Raw genomic sequence first — 27,782 nt, 5'->3', positions numbered from 1 at the left:
CCTTCCTCCTTCCCTTGGTTCCCCCCTCGCCCCCCGACCTACCTGGAGGCCGGCAATAAAGCAGGAGGAGGGAGATGGATGGGTGGGAGGGCGGGGCGCAGCGTGGTGCCATAAAGCCCTGCCGGAGAGGCCCGTCCAGGGAGTGTCCAGCCCGTAGGAGCCGGGACTGTCCGTGTCGCGAGCCGGGGCTGGGGCAGAGGGCAGAGGGCCCGGGAAGGCCATGCTGCGAGCGCCAGGACTAGGCCTCAGGGCGCGGAAGGGGGCCGAGGGTTCCGCGGAGGACTTGGGGGGCTCCTGCCCCGGGGCCGGGAAGGATATGGGGGTGCTGCGAGCGAGCCGCGCTCCCCACGGCCTGGGCGAAGCGGAGGAGCCCGCGGGCCGGAGGCGCGCGCGGCCCGTGCGGTCCAAGGCGCGGCGCATGGCGGCCAACGTGCGGGAGCGCAAGCGCATCCTGGACTACAACGAGGCGTTCAACGCGCTGCGTCGGGCGCTGCGGCACGACCTGGGCGGCAAGAGGCTCTCCAAGATCGCCACGCTGCGCAGGGCCATCCACCGCATCGCCGCGCTCTCCTTCGCCTTGCGCGCCAGCCCCGCGCCCCGCGTGCCCTGCGGACACCTGGAGTGCCATGGCCCGGCAGAGCGCGGGGTCCCGGGGGACGCGAGGGATGACCCGGGCGCCAGTCTCCCGCCGCCCGCAGGGCCTGGCCTCGCGCGCCCAGATGCCGCCCGCCCCCCGGTGCCGCCTGCGCCCCGCTGTGCCTCGTGCTCTCCGCACGCGCCCCCGGAACGACCCCGCGCTCTGGCCGAGGTGCCCCGCCCGGCCCAGCCCAGGCCTCCGGGGGAAGCTGGCGCCGAGGTCCAGGGGCTTCCTCCGCCGGGCCGCCTCCCTGACCGCGCGGCTACCTGCGAGCCAGCCCCGGGATGGGCCCCCCGCACTCCTGACCCGGCTCGGGGCGCCCGCGGGCCCGGAGGGAGGCCGGGCTGGCAGCTGGGCTACAGGAACGGAGGCTGCAGAGGCGCCTGGACAGAGCGACACGGGACACAGCGACACTGCACCGGCTGAGACCTGGCGCGGAGGAGACGCCGCCTCTCCAGGGAGAAGGAGCTCAGGGGCCTGTGGAGCATCCCCGATCCCAGCCTAGGAGGCATCCTCATCCCAGCCTGGGGAGCACCCCCTATCCCAGCCTGGGGAGTACCCCCAATCCCAGCCTGGGGAGGTGGCTCGAGGAAAGGGTCAGGACCCCGGAGTCATCTTGGACTGGAACTCGTCCTGGAGAGCAGCCTTTGCACTCCGGCGCCTCGGGGCCCTGCCTGCCTTTAGGAGGGTGAGGGTATGGGACAGGTGTGGAAGCCCGTGGGGCCCGCTGTGGTCTCATGGCCAAGGGCCGAGTCCCCTTCCCCTGCCTGCGCCGCTGCCCAAGCCTGATCCAGGAGAGGCAGTCAGGAGCAGCAGCCAAATAAAAAGGGAAAACTGTCATTTCTGCCAGATACCAGACTCCAGCCGGCATAGTGGCCCAGGGTGACAGGAAAGCCTGAGGGCCAGGCTTGCCTTGGATGCTGAGCAGGTCCTGAGTGCACAGGTGGGCCCCCCGGGAATGGGTTCATGGCAAACCCCAGGTGTGGCTGAGCTCCGGGGCCCATGGGGAAGAAAGAGACAGCCAGTGATGACGCCCCACCCTGTGGTGGGAGAGGGGCTTGGGGGCTGGGAGGTTACCGATGTGCTCAGCCCAGGCTCTGGACCTCCCTGCAGAGCCGTGGTCTAGAGTCAGCCACAGGGGGGACTGCCATGAAGGGAGAGTCTGGCCAGGTCTCAGGGCAGGAAGCCAAGGGCAGGCCAAGGACTGGATGCCAGTAAGTCCTGCATGCACCTACCTCCAGCGACAGGCAGGGAGAGCTCCCAGGGAACCTCGGGCCAGGGCCCCCCATGGTGAGGGGCTGATTTGGAACCCAAAAAGGATTCTGGGTGGGGGGGTTGAGTGAGGGCAGACACCTCAAGGACGTCTGAGTGAGGGCAGAGGGACCTCAGGCCAAGCCTGCTGAGTAAGTGAGAGGCACAGCCAGTTCCGCATGGAGAGCTGCCCTTGTCTGAGATGAGCTGGTGTCCGGCCAGGCTCAGGTTAAGGGTGTCATGCTGCAGGGGCCACCTGCTGGGCCAGAGCCCGGGTCTTGCGAGCGGGGGAGGGAAGGATTCCACACAGCTAGCTCAGGGTGGGAATCCCAGAGATGCAAGAGAAATTCGGTTAGGCATGGCTCAGGGGGGTGTCCCAGAGCAGGTGGAGTGAGGCTCACGGCCACAGTGAAAGCTTCCTCTGCACTCTGTGAAACCCAGCCCTGGCTGGCACGCTCAGCATCCTGTCCTCAGCCACAGGCCTTCGGGCTCCCAACTGCCCAGGGGGGCTGTGGCACAGAAGCTATTCAGAGGGGACATGGGGTCTAGCCAGGCCTGCCTGGGGCCAGCCCCTCCTCAGCCACCTCTCTCAGCCTCCAGTTCCTCCCCTCTGACTTGAATGGTGACTCCAGTGCAGGGCGGCTGTGAGGAGTGAAAGTGCTTCCTAATGGACTGTTTCTGGCAAACAGAAGGCGTTCCGCAGTCGTGACTGTTTGCACGATTAGAATCTGAGGCAAGGCCAGCTTGGACAAGGCTGTAGCCTTCTTTCAGCCTCAGGTGTTCAGTCTCTGGAAACACCATACAATGACCAGCAAGTCTGCTTGCCTAAATTTCAGGACTGAAAGAAATAAGGGTTCTTCTGCAATCACACACTCAGCCTGGAAATGGCAAGGACGCCTGAGCAGGCAGAATCCTGAGGCGGCAGCCCTGTGAGTTCAGCGCGGGGCGGGGGAATGTCACAGGTCTGGACTTCTGTCTCCTCACTTACCAGCTGAGTGATCTGGGCAAAGCGCCTGGTGGCTTTGAGTCTCAGTGTTCCCATCTGTATAATGGGCTAGACTAAGTACTTAACATCATCGGCTGTTGTAGAGACTATATGAGACAATGCATTTAAAGCAATAGCATAGTGGAGGCTGGGTGCAGTGGCTCATGCCTGTAATCCCAGCACTTTGGGAGGCTGAGGCGAGCAGATCACTAGGTCAGGGGTTCAAGACCAGCCTGGCCAACATGGTGAAATCCTGTCTCTACTAAAAATATAAAAATTAGCCAATGTGGTGGTGGGTGCCTGTAATCCAAGCTACATGGGAGGTGGAGGCAAGAGAATTGCTTGAACCTGGGAGGCGGAGGTTGCAGTGAGCTGAGACCATGCCATTGCACTCCAGCCTGGGTGGCAGAGCAAGACTCCGACTCAAAAACAATCAAGAAATAAAATAAAGCAGTAGCATAGTGCTTGGCCCGCAGAAGCACTCACTGGGCAGAGGTTGCTGCAACCTTTGCAAGGTTGTTGCAAAGACAAAATGCCTGGGAAGGTGTTTTATAAACTGTAAAGTTCAGGACACACCGCAGTCATCAAGGTCTGTCCAGGGTTGTGTGTTCCGGTGTGCACATCACATGTTTGTATGTTGATACTTGCCTAGCATTCTGAGTTTGTGATATGGATGTATTTTGTGTGTGCTTACGCAGATGTGTGGCTGCGTGGACATTTGTGTGTGTATCAAACACCTAGCAGCCTGACAGGTGCTTCCTCCTCCCTCTGATGCCGCAGGGGTCCTGGGCCTGAGTAGCATTAGTTGTGTGCCGTTTAGCGTTTGCTTGATTTTCTGTCGGCTTCCAAAGATCATATCCATTCTCCAAGATAACTGATATGTGGTGAAGAAAGGATTTTGTGATTATTTAAAAATGGTGGTTATCCTGGCCAGGCATGGTGGCTCATGCCTCTGTTCCCAGCACTTTAGGAGGCCGAGGTGGGCAGATCACCTGAGGTCAGGAGATGGAGACCATCCTGGCCAACATGTGAAACCCCATCTCTACGAAAAATACACAAATACAAAAATTAGCCGGGCATGGTGGTGTGCGCCTGTAATCCCAAGTTGCAGTGAGCCAAGATGGTGCCATTGCACTCCAGTCTGGGCAACAAGTGCAAAACTCCGTCTAAAAAAAAAATTACATGTTGAGTCGACACTGTGCCAGCTAAACCACGCCTATCATCCTGGCACTTTGGGAGGCCGAAGCTGGTGGATCACCTGAGTTCAAGCATTTGAGACCAGTCTGGCCAACATGGTGAAGCCCTGTCTCTCTTAAAATTACAAAAATTAGCAGGGCATGGTGGCAGTGCCTGTAATCCCAGCTACTTGGGAGACTGAGGCAGGAGAATTGCTTGAACCCGGGTGGTGGAGACTGCAGTGAGCCGAGCTTGCGCCACTGCACTCCAGCCTGGGCGACAGAGCGAGACTCCATCTCAAAAACAAAAAAAGTCACCTGTTGGGTCAGCACTGTGCCAGCCAAAACCACCTTGTGTGATGAACATCGCCATGGTCCTTCATGGTCTTCCATGTGGTCCTAAGTGAGAACCTGTCTGGAGCAACTGCAGACGAGCGGGGCCCTGGGCAGCTGGCTGGGCTGGGCTGGGCTCACCTGCCAGGAGTCCAAATCAAGGGCGGCTTTTCCCTCCCTCCTCCTCCCTCTGCTCTGGTCATGCCCTTCATCACTATCTGCCACTAGGTGGCGCTCAGAATCCAGCATCCTACACGAGCAGAGCAAACGGGTCCCTAATTCCCCCGACTTCAGTCCACTGGGCAACCTGGAGTTTTTTTCTTTCCTCCTTTTATTCAATCAAAAATTTAACACATAGCCAGGCACGGTGGCTCACACCTGTAATCCCAGCTGGTTTCTGCATAAAGTATTTCAAGGAGAAGCAAGAGACTGCCTTTTTGTCCCTTTGAGATTCCTAACTAAACAAAACCTTACAAAGCATGGGGTTGATGACAAGAGATACCAAAAAAAGGGGTCTGCCCCAGCCATCGGGGATGCAGTGTGCCATGCCAACGGCAGGAGGCTGTGGGATTGACCAGAAGGCCAAGCCAGGTGAGAGCAGAATGGCGAGGGGTAGAGGCCGTCTCTACCCCCTGTACCCAGAGTCTTCCTGGGCAGGCCTCCCATGTGTGCCTCAGTGGCCAAAGGACACCACCAAAGCAACCTTCCTGGGCATCAGTGCCCCCAACCCCCACACACCTCCTGATTAGGTCTGAATGCTCCGCCGGCATCCACAGCCCCTCGCAGCCCTGCCCCAGTGAGGCAGCCCCCTGGCCTGTCACTGCATCACCGCACAGACTGGCATATGCAAACCTTAGGACGGGCCTCAGAAGGCCTTGGGGACATCAGGTGATACAGTCAGAGGACTTGGTACAGCCACATAGCTTGGGGGGGCACAGCAATGGCAGCCTCGAACACACACACCTATTCAACAAGCCCCACGCTGAGCATGCCCCATGTTGGCAAACTGAATACTTGCAGCCACCCAGAGTGTAGATCCCAGGACCATCCCCATCACACAGACAAGGAAACTGAGAGGCACAGCTCATGAGCAGAGGGACGGGCCTGCACTCGGCTGGCCAACACCAGCCTCCCTCCGACCAAATGCCAGGCGGCACCGTGGCCCACACAGTGGACACGGGACTCGGGATACTGAGGGAGCCAAACGTGCCACGAATGCACTAAAGCTCAATCTTTAAAACTAACCAGGAGAAGCAAGGAATGATGAGCCACAGTTAGGGCGGTTGTCAAGAGAAGGCAGGAGATGCAGCCCAGGGAGTCCAGGCCGCAGTCACGCTCAATCTCTTTAGCTGGGCATTGGGGACACAGAGCTCACTACGCTGTCATTTTCTTTTTTTTTTTTTTTTTTTGAGACGGAGTTTCGCTCTTGTTACCCAGGCTGGAGTGCAATGGCGCGATCTCGGCTCACCTCAACCTCCGCCTCCTGGGTTCAGGCAATTCTCCTCTCAGCCTCCCAAGTAGCTAGGATAACAGGCACGCGCCACCATGCCCAGCTAATTTTTTGTATTTTTAGTAGAGATGGGGTTTCACCATGTTGACCAGGATGGTCTCGATCTCTCAACCTCGTGATCCACCCGTCTCAGCCTCCCAAAGTGCTGGGATTACAGGCTTGAGCCACCGCGCCCGGCCAACGCTGTCATTTTCTAAAGGACGTATATTCTGCATATCCTTTTAGTGTCTGTGGATACAGTTACAACTTTTTTTAAAGGAGAGGGATGGAAGTCCTGCCTGCCAGGATGGCATCGGCCAGGAGGTGTCAGCAGAGCCAGGCACGATCCTGGCTGTGGGCCCCATGGCAGGAGGTGATGCTGGCTACCCTGGGCAGGGGCCCAGCTGGGAGAGGGGCAGCTGGATGTGGCCTCCCCAGAGAAAGCAGGGAGGGTGGCCCTGGAATTCAGAGCAGGGAGGTAACAGCAACATGTGCCCAGTACTCGATCAGGAAAAGAAAGCCTGGGGCCCTCTCTGGAGCTGCTGCAGCCAGGCTTGGTATCTGGAAGCTGCAAAGGGCCCAGCAAGCTGCTGCTGCCTCCCCTGGCCCTCTCTGGGCTTCAGGCCCTTGACATGAGGCTGTTTGAAGTTTCCAGGGCCCCTGCTTCAGGGAGGCACCTGCAGAAGTCACTGGGCAGACAGGCCTGATGGGGGTAGGCAGTGCCAGGAGGCACAGCCAAGGGCAGGCATGGATGGCATGTGGGCATCAGTCATGGGGTGCTGCCACAACACGGCATCCTCCATGCTGCTGCCCAGCAGCCCTCCTCTGGGACCCCTCCTGAGACACTGGCACCATGACCCTGTGCCTAGTTCCTCCCCTCAGCTTGGCCCACCACCCACCAACACCCCTGACACAGGACAGAGCCCCTGGAACCATGACCCCAGGCCCTGCTTCTGCTTCCCAGGCTGGCCCAGGGGGCTGCGTCCTGATTCCCGGTCCCACCCCGCCTTCACCCTGTCATCCTGTTAATGCCTCATGTCAAAGCTGGGGACGGGGCAGGCCTGCAGGAGCAGGCTCCAGCTCTCTGCTCCCCACGTGCCCTCCCCAGGAAGGCCTAGGAGGCCAGGGGCAGCCCCCAGCCCCAGACTGGGGACCAGAAGTTTAAGAGGCCCTAAAGCCTGATAAATTCTGGCCTAGATGAAAGGACCCTACTGCCCAGAGGCCTCGCGCTGCACCCACGAGCCCACCGTCATGAAGCCCTGCTACTGCTTATCCACCACCAATGAACTACAGCCACAAAAATAACAACAATAAAACAAGAACAGGTGCCATTCACTTGACAAATGCTATCTGCAATCTCAACCACTAGCCTGCACGGGAGAGGTGTTTACTCTCACCTTACAGAAGAGAAGACTGAGGATTAGAAAGGGCACAAGATTTACCCAGGTGAGGAAGCAGCAGAGCCAGGATTCGAACCCAGGGCCATCCGACCAGAGCCCAGGTTCCCCTGACTTCCTGCCTGGCAGAGGCGTGCCTCAGCTGGGTTCTTTGTGGACAGAGGGCAGTCTTGCCATGACTCGCGCCTGAAACTCAGCAAGTGTGGAATGGAACCATCTGCATTCAGACAGACAGGGTCCCCATTCCCAGTCTGCAGATGAGGAAATGGAGGCTTCTCCTCTGAGGGCTGGGCCTTGCCCAGGGACAGAAATCATTTACAGAGTGCAGCGAGTGGACCAGCTGCAACTTGTCCAATGTCACATCGCAAAAGGGATGGAGCTGGGGCATGCGCTCAGGCAGTTAGGCTCTGGAGACTGAGGTCTCACAGCCCCTCCACATAACCACCTTCCAGGAACTCAGGCCGGGTCCCACCCCAGCCTACCCTGCACCACCTCTGCTGCTCACCCCCCCGAGTCCCAGCTGCACAGCTGAACCTGAGGAGTCCCCTGGGCCAAAGGCAGTAAACAGCCACTGCCACCTGCTCCTGCTCCGTGAGCAAGAGGAAGCAGAGCCCCTTGCCTAATAGAGGAAGTTCCTGGGTGGGGCACAGAGGGCCTGCCCAGGGGGTCCCAGCCCAGCCCGAGGTCCCGGAAGGGGCCACCTCCAGTGCCCCAGCTCAGGGCTAGGTGCCACCTGCAGGACACGTAACCCCCTCCCCACCCACCAGGCTGGTGGCATCGCCCCTTTAAGCTGTAGGCAGCCGGCTGGCATGCCCAGCGGGTGAGTCAGCACCCAGTGCCCGCTGACTCATGGCCGGAAGCCTCCGTGGTCCCGGCCTTCTCCTCACACAGGCCAACTGAGAACTTTGCTCCCTTTGGGCCCTGGGCCATGGGTTGGCTGACAGAGAGTTTCCTGTGCGTCACAAGAGGGGTGGGGGAAGTCCCCGAGGTGCCACCTCCAGTCTTTCTGACAGCCGAAGGTGGGGGAGGGTGGCCACACCAGGCAGGGCTAGGACATGGCTGTGCTCCGTGAAGCCTCGGTGTTCCCATGGGGCAGTCAGGAGTCCGGAGCCACGGTCCAAGCCATGTGAAAATTAACCATGAAGTGCCTCCACAGGTGGCACTCTTAGGGCAGAAGGGCAGAACCCATGCTCTGAACGACGACAGGACATGTGTGGTACCCTGCAAGGACAAAGGTGGCTTGCACACATGCCCCTGCCCACTGGCCCAAAGATGACCATGTGGGCAAGGAGGCCAGGGGAAGACCAGCAGAGCTCCGGGCCTGAGGGCTGCACACACACAGAAAACTCCCCAGGCCGATGGCACGGAGGACGGAGGACGGGGCCGGGTACCTGCTGCATGGCAGGAAGCTCAAAGGTAAAGCTCCAGTAAGGTCAAGCGCCAGCCACTCCCTGCCGTGTTCAAATTCCTTTGAGAAGGTGGAGAAGGCTCTGTGCTGGGAGGCCCAGTGCCCAGGATGGGGCGGGCATGGGGCGAGGATCTCCACCTATTGGGGCAGGCCGGCCATCCTCCCTCCAAGCTCGGTTCTGCATCTGTCAAATGGGTCAGATTGCAGTGAATATGCCTCAGGCCCAGCGTGAAGCGCTGTGCACAGGAAAGGCAGCACCTCTGCTTCAGTCTGTCCTGGAGGTCTGACATGGCCATGAGGATAGGCCCACTGCACAGGCTGTGAGCAAGGCCAGGGGTGAGGGTGTCCCACCCACTCAGCTCAGGCATCTAGCATGGGAGCGGCACACAGGGGGTCACTGGGAAGACCTCTGTGGAGACACACAGTCCTGGGGGAACCCTAGTACACCTGTCACCTCTGTGTGGCCTCAGGCAAGGCACTTAATGCCTCTGGGCCTCAGTTTCCTTATCTGTAAATGGGGCTGTGAGGAATGAATGAGGAAATGCATGGCACGTGGAAAAAAAGAAGGAGCTCACAGGGATTTTGGTGAGGGGCACTGTGGCTCTGCCACCACATACTTCTCCAGACCCCGAAGAGGCTACAGGGTGCCTGGGCCTGAGGGAGGTCCCTGACCCTCCATTCAGCCCACCCAACCTCATCTGGGACCTGGGTTCACATCTAGAAGTTCATCCTGGCCTTCTCACAGCGCTCCCACCACCTCTGTGACCCCTCTCCCTGCACAACTCTGCAACTGGAGCTTTTATTTTGCTGAGGCATTCCCTGCCTGGAGAGCTAAAAAAGCCTCCAAAACAAACAGTGCTTCTTACCCCTCCCCGAGCTCTCCAGAGTGGAGAAGTGTCTGATTTCCCGGTTCCCAAGCTCCACGAGGTCTGTGCAGTGAAGTCCCTCTTCAGATGCCTCCCCCGGCGAGTGCCTCCTGAGTTACTCACAGTGGTTGGGCAGTTGTCAGGGATCCAGCCTCCCACTTATGTAAGGCATAATTATTCTGCCCACCCGGCTCCAGCCACCACAGCAGCCAGCAGCAGGGGCCAGGAAGAGCCCATGCCCTCCCCAGACCCCCATAGGGCTTCCATTGGCATGCATCCTCCAGGGCAGGAGAGTGGTTGACCCCTGATGAGGGGGTGCCCGCTGCTACCTGCCTCCTGCTCACTCTGCAGTGGAGTCCCAGCAGCGGGGGCCTTTCCAGCAAGAATGAAAGCAACAGCGGGATGCATGCAGCCGGTGTCCCCTGGTGAGCACTGGCCCTCGCCAGGCTCTCTTTGAGTGAAAGAACGCCTCAGAGCTCATTAGCATTCACCACCCCACACCCCACTCCCGCATCCACAGAAGCAGGTGTGATGACTTCCAATTTACAGAAAAGAAAACTGAGACCCAGAGACACCAGGGAGCTTGCTGGGGTGAGGCAGCCCATTCATTACAGCTATGTCCGGTTTGGAAATCTCTCACAACACAGCCTGCTGAAACTCCGACGCACCAAAAACATCCTCTCCTCTTCCTGAAAAAAAAAAATTCCCCTTCTGCCCTCCAAGTCTCGTCCTTCCCCCCTCCGCATGACAAATCCTGCTGCCGCCACCTCACAAAAATTTCCAGGAAGGCCAGCTACTTGGAGAAGAGCAAATCCCTTGCACAGCCAGCACCCTGGCCTGGCGGCTGGCCCAGATCCCAGGCAGCTGGGACGGGAACCAGATGGGGTGAGCGCCCCAAGTGCAGGGAGAAGCTTGCAACTCAGAGAGGAGTCGGTACAGAGGGGGCTGCACCTTACGGAGGGGTGAGAGGACAAGGGAGGTTCCTGGGGACACAGGACTGCAGGACGGGGTGGAGGTCAGCCAGGGAAGGGGTAACATAGGGCCTAAAGGAGAGGGAGAGTTGGGGGAGAGGAGGTCAGGCGGTTCTGAGCTGGGGTGTAGCCAGAGCACCCACATAGGGGCCACAGTGAGGCCCGCAACAACAGGAGCACTCTGGGGCCCAGATGGAGACGCAAGCGAAATACCAGCCTAGATACAGCCCTGGGTCTTGAAATTGGACGTGGGACTGGGTGCTGACCAAGGACCCAGGTGGGGGCCAGTGTGAATCTCACCCGGGTCCCGCTGACGGAGAAGATTGGGAGAGTTCCTGTCTAGGCTGCAGCCATAAGGTCCAAATGAGGTCAGAGTGGGGCTCCTAACTTGGATGGGTGGGAACAAAGTCCTCACCTGGGTCCAGCCTGGGTGATCTCAAGCCTGAGTGGAGTCCCAAGGCCTAACCTGGGGGTCCAGGTGAGGTCCCAGGCTAGGGCCGGTCCCGGGACCCCAAACAGGAAGGGGTTCTGGGACAGGGCGCCACTGCTAGGTCAAGGACAGGATAGGGTGGGACCACAGAATGGTCAGAGTTTGCAGCCCGACCCCAGACTGGGCCTGGGGTCAGGCCAGGGGTTACACAGGTGTCTCCATTTATCAAACTGACACTTCAAGTTGGTGAATTTTAAAGTCTATAAATTATGACTCATTAAGCTGATCTTTTGTTTTTAATATGGGGTTCCACCATGTTGGTCGGGCTGGTCTTGAATTCCCGACCGTCAGGTGATCCGCCCACCTTGGTCTCCAAAGTAATTGGATTACAGGCGTGAGCCACTACGCCCGGCCTTAGCTGATGTTTTAACAGTTTTTTAAAGCATGTTATAAAACAACAGGGTCTCAGTTTTGTGCAAAAAAGAAGTACACACCTATGTTAGTCAGGACAGATTAAGACAGGCTGTGGTAACAAAACCCCTCAATCTTGATGGCTTTAGCAAACTAATATGCATTTCCTCATCACGTCCCAGTCTAAGATAAACCGGGTAATGTCTGAGGCAGCTCTGCTCCACACAGTGATGCTGGCATCCAAGCAGCATCCACCCTTCAGCTCCATCCTCTCAGCACATGACTCCCACAGTTACTGCCAACAGAGGGGAGGGTGTGTAGAGGCCCTGACTCTTAACTGTCTCCACTGCAGTTGGCCCAGCTCCCCACTGGGCCCGCCATCTACCAGAAGAGTCATGCGGCCCCAACTCAACAGGCAGGGAGGCTGGGAAAGGAAGGACACCATGGGTATGCAGCAAGTGCCGGTTGTCTCTGCTGTAACATTTCACGTTTCCTTACAGACACCAGATCCCTCTTGCTCTTTTTCCTATACAGAGAACACGCCCCTCCTGTCTAAAGGGAAGAAACCTGTTCCACCCAGCACTGCCTCCAGTTCAGGGTGACGTGCAGGTCCTATGTCTGTGAGGGTCCTGTTGTCCAGGGCCTTCTGAACTAAAATGACAAGTGACCCACCCTTCATCACACCCCTCAACATACTCCGGTGGATACCACAGGCAGCCTTCCCACCTAGAGCCTGTGCAGACGTCAAGATTCACAGTGAGACTGAGAGCCTGCCGGCTCACTGTGGGCAGCCCCTACCTTGAGGATGAGGATGGGCTTTTCATCAGGCCCTGATGCTTCTCAGGGCAGAAACTCCCTCGTCCAGTATCCTCCAGGGCCCCTCATTCTGCCTTTTGGGGTGTTCTCTTTCTGCTGGTTTCCCTTTTCTTCTTATCCCTATCTGCAGTGAGATCTCTCGCTTTCTCAGTCCACTTCCTGTCTCCTGGAAGGGCAAAGATCCTAACGTCACTTAATCCCATTTCAAGTTTCAAGTCATCAAAGGCTTTTGTAGGCCAGGTGTGGGATTTCCCTGCAGTCATATTCCCTTTAAACACTTCGCAGGTTTCTGAGTTAGTTGCCTCCAGTCGGTTCTGCGTGCTTTAGAGGGATGATGGGGGATCAAGGCTCCCTCTACCTTAGATGTCACTGTGTCTGCAGAGATCACCAAGGCCGTAAAAGAATGGAAGGGAGGGGGCACACCAGGCCTTAACTGCTTCCAACTGGAAGTGACAGTCATTGCTGAAACTGGGAGGACTTGCTACACGTCCCACTTGTGGGTGATTACAAGGGGTCCATAGAAAAGTCAGAGGAAGGCTGGGTGCAGTGGCTCATGCCTGTAATTCCAGCACTTTGGGAGGCCAAGGTGGGTGGATCATGAGATCAGGAGATTGAGACCATCCTGGCCAACATGGTGAAACCCCATCTCTACTAAAAATAAAAAATTAGCTGGGCGTGGTGGTACATGCCTGTAATCCCAGCTACTCAGGAAGCTGAGGCAGGAGAATCACTTGAACCTGGGAGGCAGAGGTTGCAGTGAGCCAAGATCACACCCCTGCACTCCAGCCTGGCGACAGAGTAAGACTCCATCTCAAAAAAAAAAAAAAAAAAAAAAAAAAACAGAAAGAAAGAAAAGGACTGGAACAGTGCAGGCTTCATGAACTTTCCCTGTAATAAATTAAAACTCCCTTCCAGGTCAGGGCCCACACTGAGAACTGGCTGAGAGTAGTCAGGGTGTGGTGGCTCATGCCTGTAATCCCAGCATTTTAGGAGGCCAAGGTGGGCAGATTGCTTGAGCCTAGGAGTTCAAGACCAGCATGGCAAATCCTCATCTCTATAGGAAACACAAAAATTAGCTGGGTATGGTGACACACACCTGTAATCCCAGCTATTTGGGAGGCTGAGGCAGGCAGATCACTTGAGCCCAGGAGGTCAAGGCTGCAGTGAGCTGAGATTGTGCCACTGCACTCAAGCCTGGGTGACAGAGTGAGACACTGTCTCAAAAAAAAAAAAAAAAAAAAAAAAAAAAAACTGACTGAAAGTAGCATCCAAACTGGGCAGAACAAAGACAACAAGAACCAAAAACTAGAAATGAAAGAAAGAGCAAGAGAGGAAGAGAGGGAGGGAGAGAAAATCTAGGTGGAAAGGAGGAGGGTATAAAATACAGATCCTATTTTTTAACACTTCACAAAAACAACAGAGGAGGAAACGATGGAGCCATGAAGCTAGAACAGTGAGTCTGACCCACTCATCTTCTTGAGAGTTTAGAAAACTCATTCCATTTAAAAATGAGCAACACAAAATGATTGTGGTTAAATCTCATACAAAGTTAGTACAAGAAAAATGAGAATGGGGACTCCATGTTTGGATCCTCTTCCACGAACACTCCTTTCATGGAAGCCATCTTTCTCTCTCCTGGATTTTCCCTCTGGCGTCCCCTTCCATGAACACACTCTCGTGGAAGCCTGTCTTCCCCTCCCACACTCCATCTCTCTCTATTCCCTTCCCCTCAATGTGGAAGCTGCTTTCCTCTCCTGGATTCCATCTTTCTGGATTCTCTCACTCAGTGTGAGTTAGCTGTTTCTCTCTCTCTCCTTCTCCTGTTTCTCTCTCTCTCTCTAAATAAATCAACATCAATCAATCAATAAAAATTAATTAAAAAAAGAAAAATGAGAATGATAAATGACACCTTCACAGATAATGAAGACATTCCAGAAACACATGCCCCCAAATACATACCTGAAAGTTTAGAAACTCATTTAAAAATAAGCCAAAAGAAAGTAACAAAAGATACAAAAGAATAACAAAAGTTGGAAGACTTCAGGAAAGATGTGCTAGAACGAAAGAAATCATTGGATATAAAGAAAAACTCTAATTTCAGAATGACGACTAAACTAGAAGGAACACAAGAACAAATGAACACAAAGAAGATAAAACGGTGAACGTTTCTAAAACAAAAACAATGGAAGACAGAGAACTTGGATTGAGAGAAAATGACTATGTAGATGACAGGCAAATGATCTAACATATGTATAATAGTAGCGGCTGGAAAAGAAAACCATAGGCCAGTGTTCCTCAGCTCTTTTCTCTAGTTTTTGCAGTGTCCTGGCATCCTTAAAATACTTTATCCATGGATTAAATATTTGATCCATGGATTAAATCAGTATCTAGGTGAATGTGTTGTTTTATTGATCAGATCTATATAAGTGGGACTACAGCATATAGCTGGATAGTCTTATAGTTATCTTTTTAACATCTTATTTTTTCCTTAATTACATATCAACATTAATTTTATATCTTGAAGCAAATTGATTTTGTATAATTAAATGTGTCAAGCATCTGTTAAAAAAAAAAAGCACCAACAATCAAGTTCCCCCATTTTCATTAAATGAAGGAAAAAGTTGAAGTTAATGCTATGAAAACTGAGTGAGGCTCTGTTATTAATGTAATATTTATATTATTAAATGGCAAAACCTTAAGCAATACTGCATTACCATTCAGTTTTTATAAGCATTTCACTTCTGTTTTTAAAAAATTGTTAATAGTAGCTTTAGTCACAATTTTCAAAAGGTGAAAACAACCCAGCAGATGACTGGATTTTAAAATTGTGGTATATACATACAATAAAATATAATTTAGCCATAAAGAATGAAGTTCTGATACCCCTTACAACACTAATGCACCTTGAAAACAATTTAAAATAACTTCTCTTAATGTGACTTATTTTAATGTATTTACTGATATTTACATAATTAATTTGTTTTTCTTTGCACAACCAGGATTTTTTCCTAATGTTTCTGCCATAATCAAGGAACATGGAAAAGAGAGAAGTGGGTTTACGACAATATCTAAACCTCCCGAACCACACAATGGTCTCCTTCACAAGTAGACACTCTTACTCCACAACGCTCTTGTTGCCTATGCCAAGTGTGGAGGTGCTTCCAGAATTTTCTCCCCTCATGTGCCATGAGATGAGGCAAGGTTGAAGGCTGGTGTTGCTCTCCAATGTGCAGAGCTAAAAAAGCCCTGCTTGGGCATGGGCTGGGTAACTCTGGTGCCACTTTCTGTTTCATGCAGAGATGATATGAGTGACTTCCTGGCTGACAATCCAGGTTTTTCACTCCCCATTTTTCTGTGATTATATTGTTTACAAGCATGACATACACTATCCAGGTCATCTGCTATCCAAGAAAAGTGTTATCAATATTTGTTTTATACAATGAACAGTTTGTTCCTAACATGATATGCTGTCTAATGGAGAATCTTCACAAGTATGGATTTGTAGTTGCCTTGGGCTACCAGATGGCCATGCTGGCTTTGCCAGATTCTGTCTTCATGGAGATTAACATAGAGTAATTTCCAGTGTAGCTTATCAGAACAGCAGGCCAATTTTTGTGCACTTATAATGTAATCCTTAAACCTCTTCATATTTTTTTCTTAAACTTTCATTGGAGCAGCCTACATAGCATGATAATCTCTAAAGCACTTTTTCTAGATTTTATGGTCTATGTTTTGCTGTGAGCTTTTATTTTTCAGACAGTCACTTCTTTAGATAGCATAAAAACATCCACTAATTTATATTTTTAGTGACCATTTGCATAGGGGTACACGAAGAGGATAAAAAGGTTTTTTTCCCTATAAGTTTACAATGTCATTAATATTCTAGATACACATTGTGTATCAGTGTTTATGCATACTCTTTAACTTCCAGCCACTTGACATGCCCCAGAGAAGGCAAGAATTTGGGCCACTTGAGTGTATTTTGGCCTGGTAAGAGAGTAGATTGCATACACATGTTCAGAGTAAATTATTGCATAACTATCCAAGTATTTTTCCTGAGACCTTTTATCAAGGTTTTTAGCTTCCTTGCATTGGGTTAGAACATGATCCTTTAGCTCAGAGGATTTTGTTATTACCCATCTTCTGAAGCCTACTTCTCTCAATTTGTCAAATTCATTCTCAGTCCAGTTTTATTCCCTTGCTGGCGAGGAGCAGTGATCCTTTGGAGAAGAGGCATTCTGGTTTTTGGAATTGTTAGCATTTTTCTGCTGTTTTTTCTTCATCTTCATGTATTTATCTACCTTTGGCCTTTGATGTTGTTGACCTTGGGATGGGGTTTTTGTGTGGACGTCCTTTTTGTCGATGTAGATGTTTTTGCTCTTTTTTAGTTTTCCTTCTAACACTCAGGGCCCTCTTTTGCAGGTCTGCTGGAGTTTGCTGAAGGTCCTCTCCAGACCCTGTTTGCCTGCATATCACCAGCAGTGGATGCAGGACAGCAAAGATTGCTGCCTTCTTCCTTCGCAAGCTTTGTCTCTGAGAAGCACCTGCCAGATACCAGCCAGAGATCTCCTGTTTGTATGTCTGTCAACCCCTGCTGTGACATGTCTCCCAGTCAGGAGGCATGGCAGGGGTCAGGGATCCACTTGAGGAGGCAGTCCCTTAGCAGAGCTCAAGCACTGTGCTAGGAGTCCCACTGCTCTCTTCAGAACTGGCAGGCATGAACTTTATGTCTGCTGAAGCTGTGCCCACAGCCATCCCTTCCCCCAGTGCTCTGTCCCAGAAAAATGGGGGTTTAACCTATAAGCCCGACTGGGGCTGCTGCCTTTCTTTCAGAGATGCCCTGCCCAGAGAGGAGGAATCTAGAGAGGTAGTCTGGCTACAGTGGCTTTACTGGACTGTGGTGGGTTCTGCCCAGTTTGAACTTCCTGATGGCTTTGTTTACACTATGAGTGGAAAACCACTTACTCAAGCCTCAGTAATGGTGGACACCCCTCCCTCCACTAAGCTCAAGCATCCCAGGTCAACTTCAGACTGCTGTGCTGGCAGCGAGAATTTCTAGCCAGTGGATCTTAGCTTGCTGGGCTCCATGGTGGGGGGATCCACTGAGCAAGACCAGTTGGCTCCCTGGCTTCAGCACCATTTCCAGGGAAGTGAATGGTGCCACTGGGGTTCAAAAAAAAAAAAAAACTCCTGCAGCTAGCTCAGTGTATGCCCAAACAGCCCTCCAATTTTGTGCTTGAAACCCAGGACCAAGGTAGTATAGGCACCAAAAAAAATCTCCTGGTCTGTGGGTTGCCTAGACCATGGAAAAAGCATAGTATCTGGGCTGGATAGCACCATCCCTCATGGCTTCCCTTAGCTAGTAGAAGGAGGTCCCCAACCCCTTGTACTTCCCAGGTGAGACAATGCTCTTCCCTGCTTCTGCTAACTCTCTGTGTGCTGTACCCACTCTCTATCTGGTTCCAATGAGATGAACCAGGTATCTCAACTGGAAATGCAGAAATAACCTCCTACTTTCTGCACTGGTTTTGCTGGGAGCTGCAGACTGGCACTGTTCCTATTTGGCCAACTTCAGGATGATGTCTTTCTTTTTTCTTAACACAAATACTGGGTTTAAATCTGAGTCCTCAGCTTTAAATAAAAGAGTATCACTCTTTCTCTTCAGCCTTACCATGAAGTAAGGGTGGCTGTGGGCACAGTTTCAGCAGATATAAAGTTCCTGCCTGCCAGTTCTGAAGAGAGCAGTGGGACTCCTAGGACAGTGCTTGAGCTCTGTTAAGGGACTGCCTCCACAAGTGGATCCCTGACCCCTGTGCCTCCTGACTGGGAGACATGTCCAGGAGAGTTCTGGCTGGCATTTGTTTGTTTTCACTCCAACTTCCACCTCCCGGTTCAAGTGATTCTCCTGCCTCAGCCTTCCAAGTAGCTGGGGCTACAGGCATGAGCCACCACACCCAACTAATTTTTGTATTTTTAGTAGAGATGGACTTTCACCATGTTGGTCAGGATGGTCTTGATCTCTTGACCTTGTGATCCACCCATCTTCGCCTCCCAAAGTGCTCAGATTACAGGCATGAGCCACTGTGCCTGTCCAAAATGTCTTTTTAACTGGTTTCTCCAATGACATTTTTGGAAATTTTGTCTTTTTTGAAAAAGTGCTTAATTTCTAGCTTATGTTTTTATCTTTTACGTATTTACTTCTCTTTTTGTTGAAATGTGATTAAATAATATGGACCATAAACTCAACTTTTAAAAATGTTAAGTTTTCATTTGTGTCTAATACATGATCATTTTTGTAAATGTTCCCATGTACAGCTGAATAAAATTTGTATTTTCTAATAGAGGTAAAGGTCTACTCTTTAATGCCATCATATTATTGCACCCCAAAGCCTAAAATAGTATAATACACAGTAAGAACTTAGTAGATACATAAATTCTGCTAATTTCTTTATTTTAGATATTTTTATTTCTCCAAATTTGATATTTATCAGGAGTGACTGAAATAAAAAATATAATTGAGTCCCATCATCATCATGGAAATGGCTTTAAGAGAAAACTGGTCAGATGAATATTATTGCTTCTCATTTTCAACCAGTAAATAGTTGCCACAGATAAACTGACAGCCAGGAGTCTGTAGAGAATGCTCAAGATATGTTATATAATACAACATGCCTGTTCACGGGGGGAACATTCCCAGGAAATAACTTATGTGTACTTCTTGATTTCATCATACAAGACAAGTATAAAAGCACCACCCATGCATCGGAGAACATTGGACCATGCATCGGAGAACATTGGACCATGCACCCTTGAAGAAAGCTTTGCCTCCTTCATCACGAGCAATCTTCCTTCAGCAGTCAAGTGTGCCTGTGTACATGATGTCAGTTCCTTTGCGCCCCGACTGCATCATCATGTGGCGGCGAGCAGTATCAAATGGATAGGAAGTCAACCCAGCAAGAGCAGTGACAGTCTGTGCGATCATCCAGCTGATAACGATGTGAGTGTTCTTGGGATCTGGAAGCATTCCCTTTGCAGTGTCATAGATACCGAAGTAGGCAGCTCGGTAGATGATAATACCCTGCAGAGACACATTAAAGCCTTGGTACAGGCCCTTAATCCCATCAGATTTGTAGATCTTAACCAGGCAGTCGCCGAGGCCTCGGAATTCCCTTTCAGCTCCAGCTTTACCCACATCTGCTGCTAGATGGGTATGGGCAAAATCAAGAGGGTACACAAAACACAAGGATGTGGCCCCAGCAGCACCGCCTGATGCCAGATTCCCTGCAAAGTAGCGCCAAAACTGGGTCCTCTTGTCCACACCACCCAGGAAGATCTGCTTGTATTTATCTTTGAAGGCAAAGTTAAGGGCCTGGGTGGGGAAGTATCTGATGACATTAGCCAGGTTACCGCGCCAGAAGGACAGGACTCCCTGCTCCTTGGGAATACGGACCACTCCACCTGCCAGGAAGTCCTTGGCGAAGGACACAGCGGCATCTGTCATGTTGAAAGGAAAGAGGAGGCAGGCTTGCTGCAGGATGGGACCGGGCCGGGAACCGGCTTTGACTCCGGGGCTGCGGGCGCTAATTTCTTTCTTACTTTTTTGGTCAGCCAAATTGGTCAAAATCTGAAACAGATTATGGCACAGAGTGCTATCTGTCCTCTAATATTCATTATCTTTTTTGCTGGGGACATGGCCCCCACGATACAATCCAAATGCTCTAGTCTCCCTTGGAGTTATGTGAGGCCATTAAATTCTGTCCAGTAAGATGTTAGTGAAAAACATGTGAGGAAATTCTGTGCCATTTTCTTAGAAGTAAGCTGCTTTCCTTCGGCACTTTCTTCCTTCCCAAGTGATTAGTTTAGAAGAACTTGGTGGTGGTGAGCCAGCTTCTAGTATGCAATCCAGAGACTGCAAAGGTTGGAGAAGAAGCCCAAAATACAGGCTGACTTTCAGAAGCAGAGATAGCACCTACCCCCAGACAGTTTACCAACAAAAACCTTTTTAGAAATTGTGGCAAAAAACTAGTAACAGGGAACTCCCAGTTTCCAGAGCATCAGGTAAAAACCTCAGAAGTCACCACTCCTTCTGAAAAGTCATGTAAAAAGCTGAACAAAATAAAAAAATCAACAATTCTAACACTTCTTAGGTCTTCAAGAAAGAAGAGGTACAGGATAAACCCATGCTCCCAAAATTGGAGACAGAGAAGTAAATACAAAAAATCAGATCTTAAAAAAGCAGAAACCTCTATGGGAATAGGTTCTGGGACAGAAAAACCTGAACTGTAATTGATGAATTGCTGAAGGTTCAGTGTGGACAAGTCTCAAAGTAAAGGCTTCAGGGGGACTTGATAATCAGCAACCCCCTCCCCCCACCCTCAACACACATACTTTTGTGTGTTTTATTGTCTGAAGCTCCACCAGGCTTTCTGGATGAATTCCAGAGAAGACCCACCCTTCTGCTTTTGGAAGTAGGGTGGAGGGCAGGGGGTTGAGAAACAATTTTGAAACACAACAGAGCATTCTGTTCTTCATAGCATATTGTACTTTCAGGAGAAGGTATATAACCAGAGCCTAACTTGCTGGGGGGTTTTATGAGAATCAACTGTCTAAACTGAAGGAAATACCCAACTCCAACCAAATTTAGCATCCTAGGTGACAGCAGAAAAATATCTAACTCCAGCTTCCTCAACTCACCATGTTTCACCTAAAAAGAAGGTGTGGTCTACAAAACATACTGGTGAAGTTCACAGTCCAGAGGCACAGGTTCACAAAATAACAAAATCTAACCATAGGACTGTAGAACAATTCCTACCTCCAACACCTTATTACATTACCAAAGCCCTATTTATAGCAATTTGTTACATACAGCGCATCAAGCAAAAACTGCAAGACATACTAAAAGGCAACAATCAATCAATCAGGTTGAAGAATTTTAAGACTGAAAATTTAAAACAACTGTAATTAGGCTGGGCGTTGTGCCTCACACCTGTAATCTCAGTACTTTGGGAGACAGAGGCAGGTGTATCATGAAGTCAGAAGTTCAAGACCAGCCTGGTCAATATGATGAAATCCAGTCTCTACTAAAAGTACAAAAAATTAGCTGGGTGTGGTGGTGGTATAGTTTCATTAGGATTGATACCAGTTCTTTTTGTATCTGACTGAATTTGGCTGTAAATCAATTCGGTCCAAGGCTTGTTTTGGTTGCTATTTTCATTACTGATTCAATTACAGAACTTGTTATTGTACTTTTCAGGCTTTTAGCTGATAAACTGTGGCAGAAGCAGCAGCAGACAAAACCTCTCCAACACTGAACTGAGAAAGGAGTGGCTTTCTATTTGGCCAGAAGCTGCCACACGCTAATGCCTTAACAAGTGAGCTCTCCAAGAAGCAGCTTCTTTCCCTTTTTATAGGCTCACAACTCTAAAGGGGAAACCAAGGCAAAACTGTGTTACTGTCCATTTGCCAAGTGACCTCACAATCTTTGGCTTCACTGATGCTAGTCTATATGCAGCGCACACAGAAATAGGCAGGGGAGGGGGCTTACAGAGACAAGACAAAGGCTTTCTTGAAATTATTAGTTGGCAGAGGTATTTCCAGGAGGGGTCTGGGTTGTGTAAATGTGGAGGACGTGACCCAGTTCCAGGCTTTGGCCAGTAGTTATATTCTTTGCAACACTTTCAAGGCTTATAGATAGCTTAGATGCTGGGAACCAAAAAGCGAGTTATCTTCCCAGTCCTTGGGCCTCATTATGGCCTGGTCAGTGGTGTCAGCAAGTCACTTGACCATGGATTCCAGTTCTTTGGTATTTTATCTCTCTTTACTCTCCTTCTCATCTGGAGGGAGGAGGTGGAGGTCTGTGAGGAGGGAGTTGGGGAGGCAGTCTTTCCTCTTAAAACAACTGTAGTAAAGTTTCAGAATACAAAATCAACGTACAAAAATTAATAGCATTTCTATATGTCAATAATATTCTGGCTGAGAGCAAAATAAAGAACACTATACCATTTACAGCAGCTATACAAAATTGAAGTGCCTAGGCACACAGCAAACTGAAGAGGACAGCTGTTAAACACTGCTGAAAGTAATCAGAGATGACAAAAAAAAAAAGGGAAAAACATTTATGGCTCATGGACTGAAAGAATCAGTATCATAAAATGGCCATACTACCTGAGTTAGGCTGTTCTTGCACTGCTCTAAATACCTGAAGCTGAGTAATTTATGAGAAAAAAGATTAAGCTGACTCACGGTTCTGCAGGCAATACAGGAAGGATAGTCACATCTGCTTCTGGAGAAGCCTCAGGAAGTGTCCAGCCTTGGTTCAAGGCAAAGGGGGTGCAGTCACATCACATAGCAGCAGTGGAAGCAAAAGAAAGAGAGACAGAGAGACAGAGTTGGGGTGGGGCACCATGTACATTAAAATGACCAGATCTCACAAGAAGTCTATCGCAAAGACATCAAGCCATGAGTAATCTGCCTTCATGATCCAAACACCTCCCACCATTTACAATTTGGGATGTTGCTTATATACAAAGAACACACACAATGTTACTGTGGGACACCCTGGAGAGCAGCACAAAGTGGCTTGACAGACCCAGGACACAGGGAGGGAGTGCCTCTGGGACCCAAAAGCTTAGGAAAGGGGACTTGAGTGTTGATGACTCCCGTTTTTTCCTGGCCAGTGAAAGGCCCCAGAAAATTGAGAAAAAATAGTTCCTCAAAAATCTTCCCTTGCATCAGATCTGCTTTTTATACTCTCTCATCACCATCTTGTAAAATGATACATTACCTCACTTTTCTGGTAAGTACTGTGAACAGAAAAAATATCTTGGGCCCCAAAATAACTAAGCTAAAAGGAAAACTCAAGCTGGAAATTGCTTAGTGAAAACCTGCCTCCCATTCTTTTCAAAGTTCTCTCTGCTCACTGAGATAAATGAGTATCTGTCTCCTTCGGAAACGCAAATCAGAAACTCAAAAGAATGCCACTTTGCTAGATCCGGAAAGTTTTCCTGAATAATATCTTGAAGAGTATTTTCCAGCTTGGATTCATTCTCTTCGTTGTATTCAGGTACACCTATCAAACGTAAATTAGGTCTTTTCACATAGTCCCATATTTCTTGGAGACTTTCCTCATTCCTTTTTATCCTTTTTTCTCTATTCTTGTCTTCTCGTTTTATTTCATTAAGTAGGTCTTCGATCTCTGATGTCCTTTCTTCTGCTTGATCAATTCGGCTATTCAAACTAGTGCATATTTCGCTAAGTTTTTGTGTTGTGTTTTTCAACTCTGTTCATTTATATTCCTCTCTATATTGTCTATTCTTGTTAGCATTTCGTCAAACCTTTTTTCAAAGTTCTTAGTTTCTTTACATTGGGTTAGAACAAGTTCTTTTAACTCCCAGAAGTTTCTTATCATCCACCTTCTGAAGGCTGTTTCTGTTAATGGGAGGCAGTCCTTTTCCATCAGGGCTGTTCCGTTGCTGATGAGGAACTGTAATCCCCTGTAGAGAGAGAGGGGCTCTAATTTTGGGCATTCTCAGTCTTCTTAGGCTGGTTTCTTCCTAGTTTCTTTACATTGGGTTAGAACAAGTTCTTTTAACTCCCAGAAGTTTCTTATCATCCACCTTCTGAAGGCTGTTTCTGTTAATGGGAGGCAGTCCTTTTCCATCAGGGCTGTTCCGTTGCTGATGAGGAACTGTAATCCCCTGTAGAGAGAGAGGGGCTCTAATTTTGGGCATTCTCAGCCTTCTTAGGCTGGTTTCTTCCCTTTATTACAAATTTATCCATTTGTTGTTTCTACAATTACCACCTTTCTAGTTGGGTTGCTGAGTGGACGCCCCGTTCATTGACTCCCAGCGCTGAAATCCGAGCAACCCACTGCACCGGCTAAAACAGCAGCGATAAGACTGATGGTGCTCTGCTGCCCGGGAATCTCCTCCCATTTACTCTGCACGAAGAGCTGCCACGCGAGGCGCTGGCAAAACCGCTGCGCCGGCCACAAGAGTCGCCCTGGCGACCCGTGGGGCCCCTCCACTGGGAATCCTCTGGTCCATGAGCAACTAAAATTCATCTGAAAGTGTGGCGTCCTCTTGTTCTCTGACCTTTCACTGGGAGCTACAATCCTCAACTGTTAGCGATCAGCCATCTTGGATCTCTCTCCCGCAAGTGTTTTCGGATTTTTTTTTTTTTGGCATTTGACTCAACTGTAAAGTGAAGTTAAAATACACGTATAGGTAAACTTTATGATCTAAATTATAAAGTGTTAAAGATTCTCCAGCATTTCAGAATACTTTATATCCTCTGTACGGCAAAAAGTAGGAGGAAATGTGGCTGCTGTATCATTTTTCCCCATATAAAGTTGACATATAATTCTCATGTCCTTGCAAATATTTTAGTATGTGAATTATTATGTATAAAATACTTTATTTTTGAAGATTTCTATTCCAAAATTATATTAACTCTAGCCTTGAGCATTAAGAGTGAATTCTTCTATAAAATCACAGTAATATTAGACTTCCTTACAAAGTCTCTGTATGTGAAATATTAACATTAATATTAGACATTCATGAAGCCATATGTTTTTTGTAGATTTGCAGATATTCTTCAACAATTATAAAGAAAAAAAACTCAATGTATGTTCTATTATTAAACAGCCCAGAAAATACATACATATTTATAGATCTGTGCAATATGTATATTTATTATATAATTTATATGTTTTTGTATATTTATACATTGCATATATACAGTTTAATAGCAAATTCATAAATTACACATTTCTGGACTTAGTTGCTTATAAAACATTTACCTACAGATAAAACTTATATGAACTCTTTTTTTCAGTCAGCTTTCACACTTTCTTCTTCAGCTCATTGCATTCCTTGGTTTTCCGCAAAAAAAAAAAAAAAAAAAAGAATGCCACTGTTTGTCTCCCACCTATCTGGAAGGAAGCCCCCTCCCAGCTTCCAGTCTTCCTCCCTTTGCTTCAAGTTTTCCCACCTTTCCAGACTGAACCACTGTACTTCTTACATATATTAATTGATGTTCCCTGTCTCCCTAAAATGTATAAAACCAAGATGTGCCCCGACCACCTTGGATACATCATCAGGATTTCCTTAGGCTGTGTCATGGCATGTGTCCTCAACTTTGGCAAAAAAAAAAAAACGTTATCAATTAACTGAGGCCTGTCTCAAATTGTGGGGGTTCACAGTACTAATGAGAACATTATATTTGTATCATGCTTAACAATTTACAGATGTATTTAACATTCATTTTCCTTTTGTACCCAGTGGTACAATTTCATGACTGAAGCATTTGGATGCTAATCATCTTATTTGTTTTTCAGAAAAAGAAAACCTAAGCAAACAATATCATTAAAAATCTCAGCTAGCTGGGCTCCTGAAATCTATGTATTAAAACAATAATTTAATGCATTGCCTTTTAAGCTATTTGGCTGCAATGCTGTCTAAGAAACCACAGATTTGCTCTTCTGTGATATGTTAGGACATGAAATAGCCAGGTAAACACAACAAGGTCGAGGCCTCATTCCATGTGGGCCTATGCTAATTTTCTATGCATTTAGGAGATCATAAAAACACCAAAACTAAGCCAGGCATGGTGGCTCACACCTGTAATCCCTGGACTTTGGGAGGCTGAGGCTGGCAGATCACGAGGTCAGGAGTTTAAGACCAACCTGGTCAATATAATGAAACCCCATCTCCACTAAAAATACAAAAATTAGCTGGGTGTGGTGGTGCACGCCTATAATCCCAGCTGCTTGGGAGGCTGAGGCAGGAGAATCACTTGAACCCAGGAGGCAGAGGTTGCAGTGAGCCAGGATTGCACCAGTGCACTCCACCCTGGACAACAGAGCAAGACTCCATCTCAAAACAAAAACAAAAACAAAAAAACCAACAGGCTGGGCATAGTGGCTCACACCTGTAATCCAAGCACTTTGGAGGCCAAGGCGGGTGGATCACCTGAGATCAGGAGTTCAAGACCAGGCTGACCAACATGGTGAAACCCTGTCTTACAAAAAAACCAAAACAAAAACCAAGAAACAAAATAACAACAACAACAAAACCACTGAAACTATAAGCCAATGTGCATTGACCGAAATTTAAAAAAATAAAAATACACACAAAGAAAACTATTTTTGTTCATACAAATGTTTTATAAATTTTGTAATTTTTATAAGAGGCAGAATCTTGCTATATTGCCCAGGCTGGAGTGCTACAGTGTTACAGAACAATCATTACACACTGAAGCTTTGAACTCCTGGGCTCAAGTGATCTTTCTGCCCTCAGCCTCAGGTGTAGCTGGGACTACAGGTGTGTGCCACTGTGCTCAGCTTTTATAATTTTCCTCCAGTTGAAAAATGGACAAATGCAAGACAAATACCTTAATCTGAGTTAAGCATAGCTGAACTCCTTTTCTTTCCCTTTACCAATTCTATAGTTGACACAGCTTGTCATTCTTAGACACATTTTGAAATCCTCAGGAATAGACTTTGAGTGAAACTGTTGTAGTGGAGTGAGCATAGAAAGTCAACACCAAGACAAAAGTATGCCAGATTGCAGGGTCTTTATTGCCGGCGGCCATGGAGGACTCACGTCTCTCCAACCCATGGCCCCGAAAGGAGGGTGTCAAGACCTTTTATACCTGTACAACCACCTCAGAAGTGAGGGTGAGGGGCGTGGGTGGAAGTGAGGAGCTCCATACATTCTGAGGGCTAGTAGATTCTGTAAATCACCTACTGGGCGGAGATTAGGGTGATGGCCAGGGGCCTTCTGACATTCTGATTGTTACTTAAGCGGTTCACAAAAGTCAAAATAAGCATTCATGTATACATTGTTTGCATAGCGTGAAAATTACAAGTCACAGGGGCCAAGATGGCATGGGTTTGGACTGCTTGCCTGTCACATTTGGGTTACAGAGAGCAGTTTCAATGGAAAGCCGAGGTATGGTTGAGGTATGCAGTTTTATAGGGCTTTACCATGTCACAAAACCACATGGTTGAACTAAAAGGTTCCTGTTACTAGTCCAGGGGAGATGTCCATGTGCAGCTTTAGATGGCATTTGGGGTAGAAAGAATAGAATTGATTCTGTTTGGTCACATTTGCTACTGAAGGACCCAAGACATCACTGCCATCTTAGTCATCAAGTTATGGCTAGGTAGAGAGACATAACTGAGCTTTACTTTAAAAATTCAGATATTTGTTTATTTCAGAATCACTGTACAATTGCATAGTAATAGATACATTTTACAAAAATGGAGATTAAAATGCTGTAAGAGCAATAGCAATGACAGGTGTACTCGTAAAAAAATCACAAATATTTTAACTTAAAGAACAGAGATTAATCAAGTGTTGCAGGTTTATACAACATATTAAAAGTTTTCACATTGGATCTTTTTGAATAATAAACATCAATGTATGGTTAGTGTGTGGATACCAATCATTCACATATGATGAGGGGTAGAAAACCTGAGATTGAAGCAGGAATGGCCTCGAGAAACAGACCTCTCTCGAACACCGAACTGTGAAGGAAGAGGTGTTTATTATTATTATTATTATTATTATTATGGCCAGGAGCCAGGCAACAATTTGTCTAAATGACCACA

General features: G+C 48.9%; 2 protein-coding genes and 1 pseudogene across 12 annotated transcripts in view; 1 reads left to right on the top strand and 2 right to left on the bottom strand.

The window, feature by feature from the left end:
- Positions 1-27,782, bottom strand: part of SPECC1 (sperm antigen with calponin homology and coiled-coil domains 1) — a 498,473-nt gene that overhangs the window by 18,696 nt on the left and 451,995 nt on the right. For 8 of the 10 annotated variants that reach the window (XR_013535346.1, XR_013535347.1, XR_013535355.1 and 5 more), the window contains 2 exons: positions 22,412-27,698; positions 43-12,335 (listed from right to left, as the gene is read on the bottom strand). The gene's annotated coding sequence lies outside the window, so the exon portion shown is untranslated. Of the gene's footprint in view, positions 1-42; positions 12,336-18,606; positions 19,248-22,411; positions 27,699-27,782 lie in introns of those variants that run through there. The other 2 variants (XR_013535350.1, XR_013535351.1) reach the window with 1 other exon arrangement.
- Positions 138-942, top strand: BHLHA9 (basic helix-loop-helix family member a9). The gene is given in 2 exon segments (XM_035299227.3): positions 138-811; positions 814-942. Coding segments are annotated over 2 exon segments (720 nt in total). The 5' UTR covers positions 138-220.
- On the bottom strand, positions 18,607-19,748 carry LOC144582525 (ADP/ATP translocase 2 pseudogene; annotated as a pseudogene). The gene has a single exon (XR_013535359.1). The product of XR_013535359.1 is annotated as an ADP/ATP translocase 2 pseudogene (transcript).

The sequence above is a fragment of the Callithrix jacchus genome, chromosome 5 (assembly GCF_049354715.1).
Source record: "Callithrix jacchus isolate 240 chromosome 5, calJac240_pri, whole genome shotgun sequence".
NCBI classification, from domain to species: Eukaryota; Metazoa; Chordata; class Mammalia; order Primates; family Cebidae; genus Callithrix; species Callithrix jacchus.
Note: the sequence above shows the minus strand (reverse complement) of the source record. Positions and strands in the feature narration are given on the sequence as shown.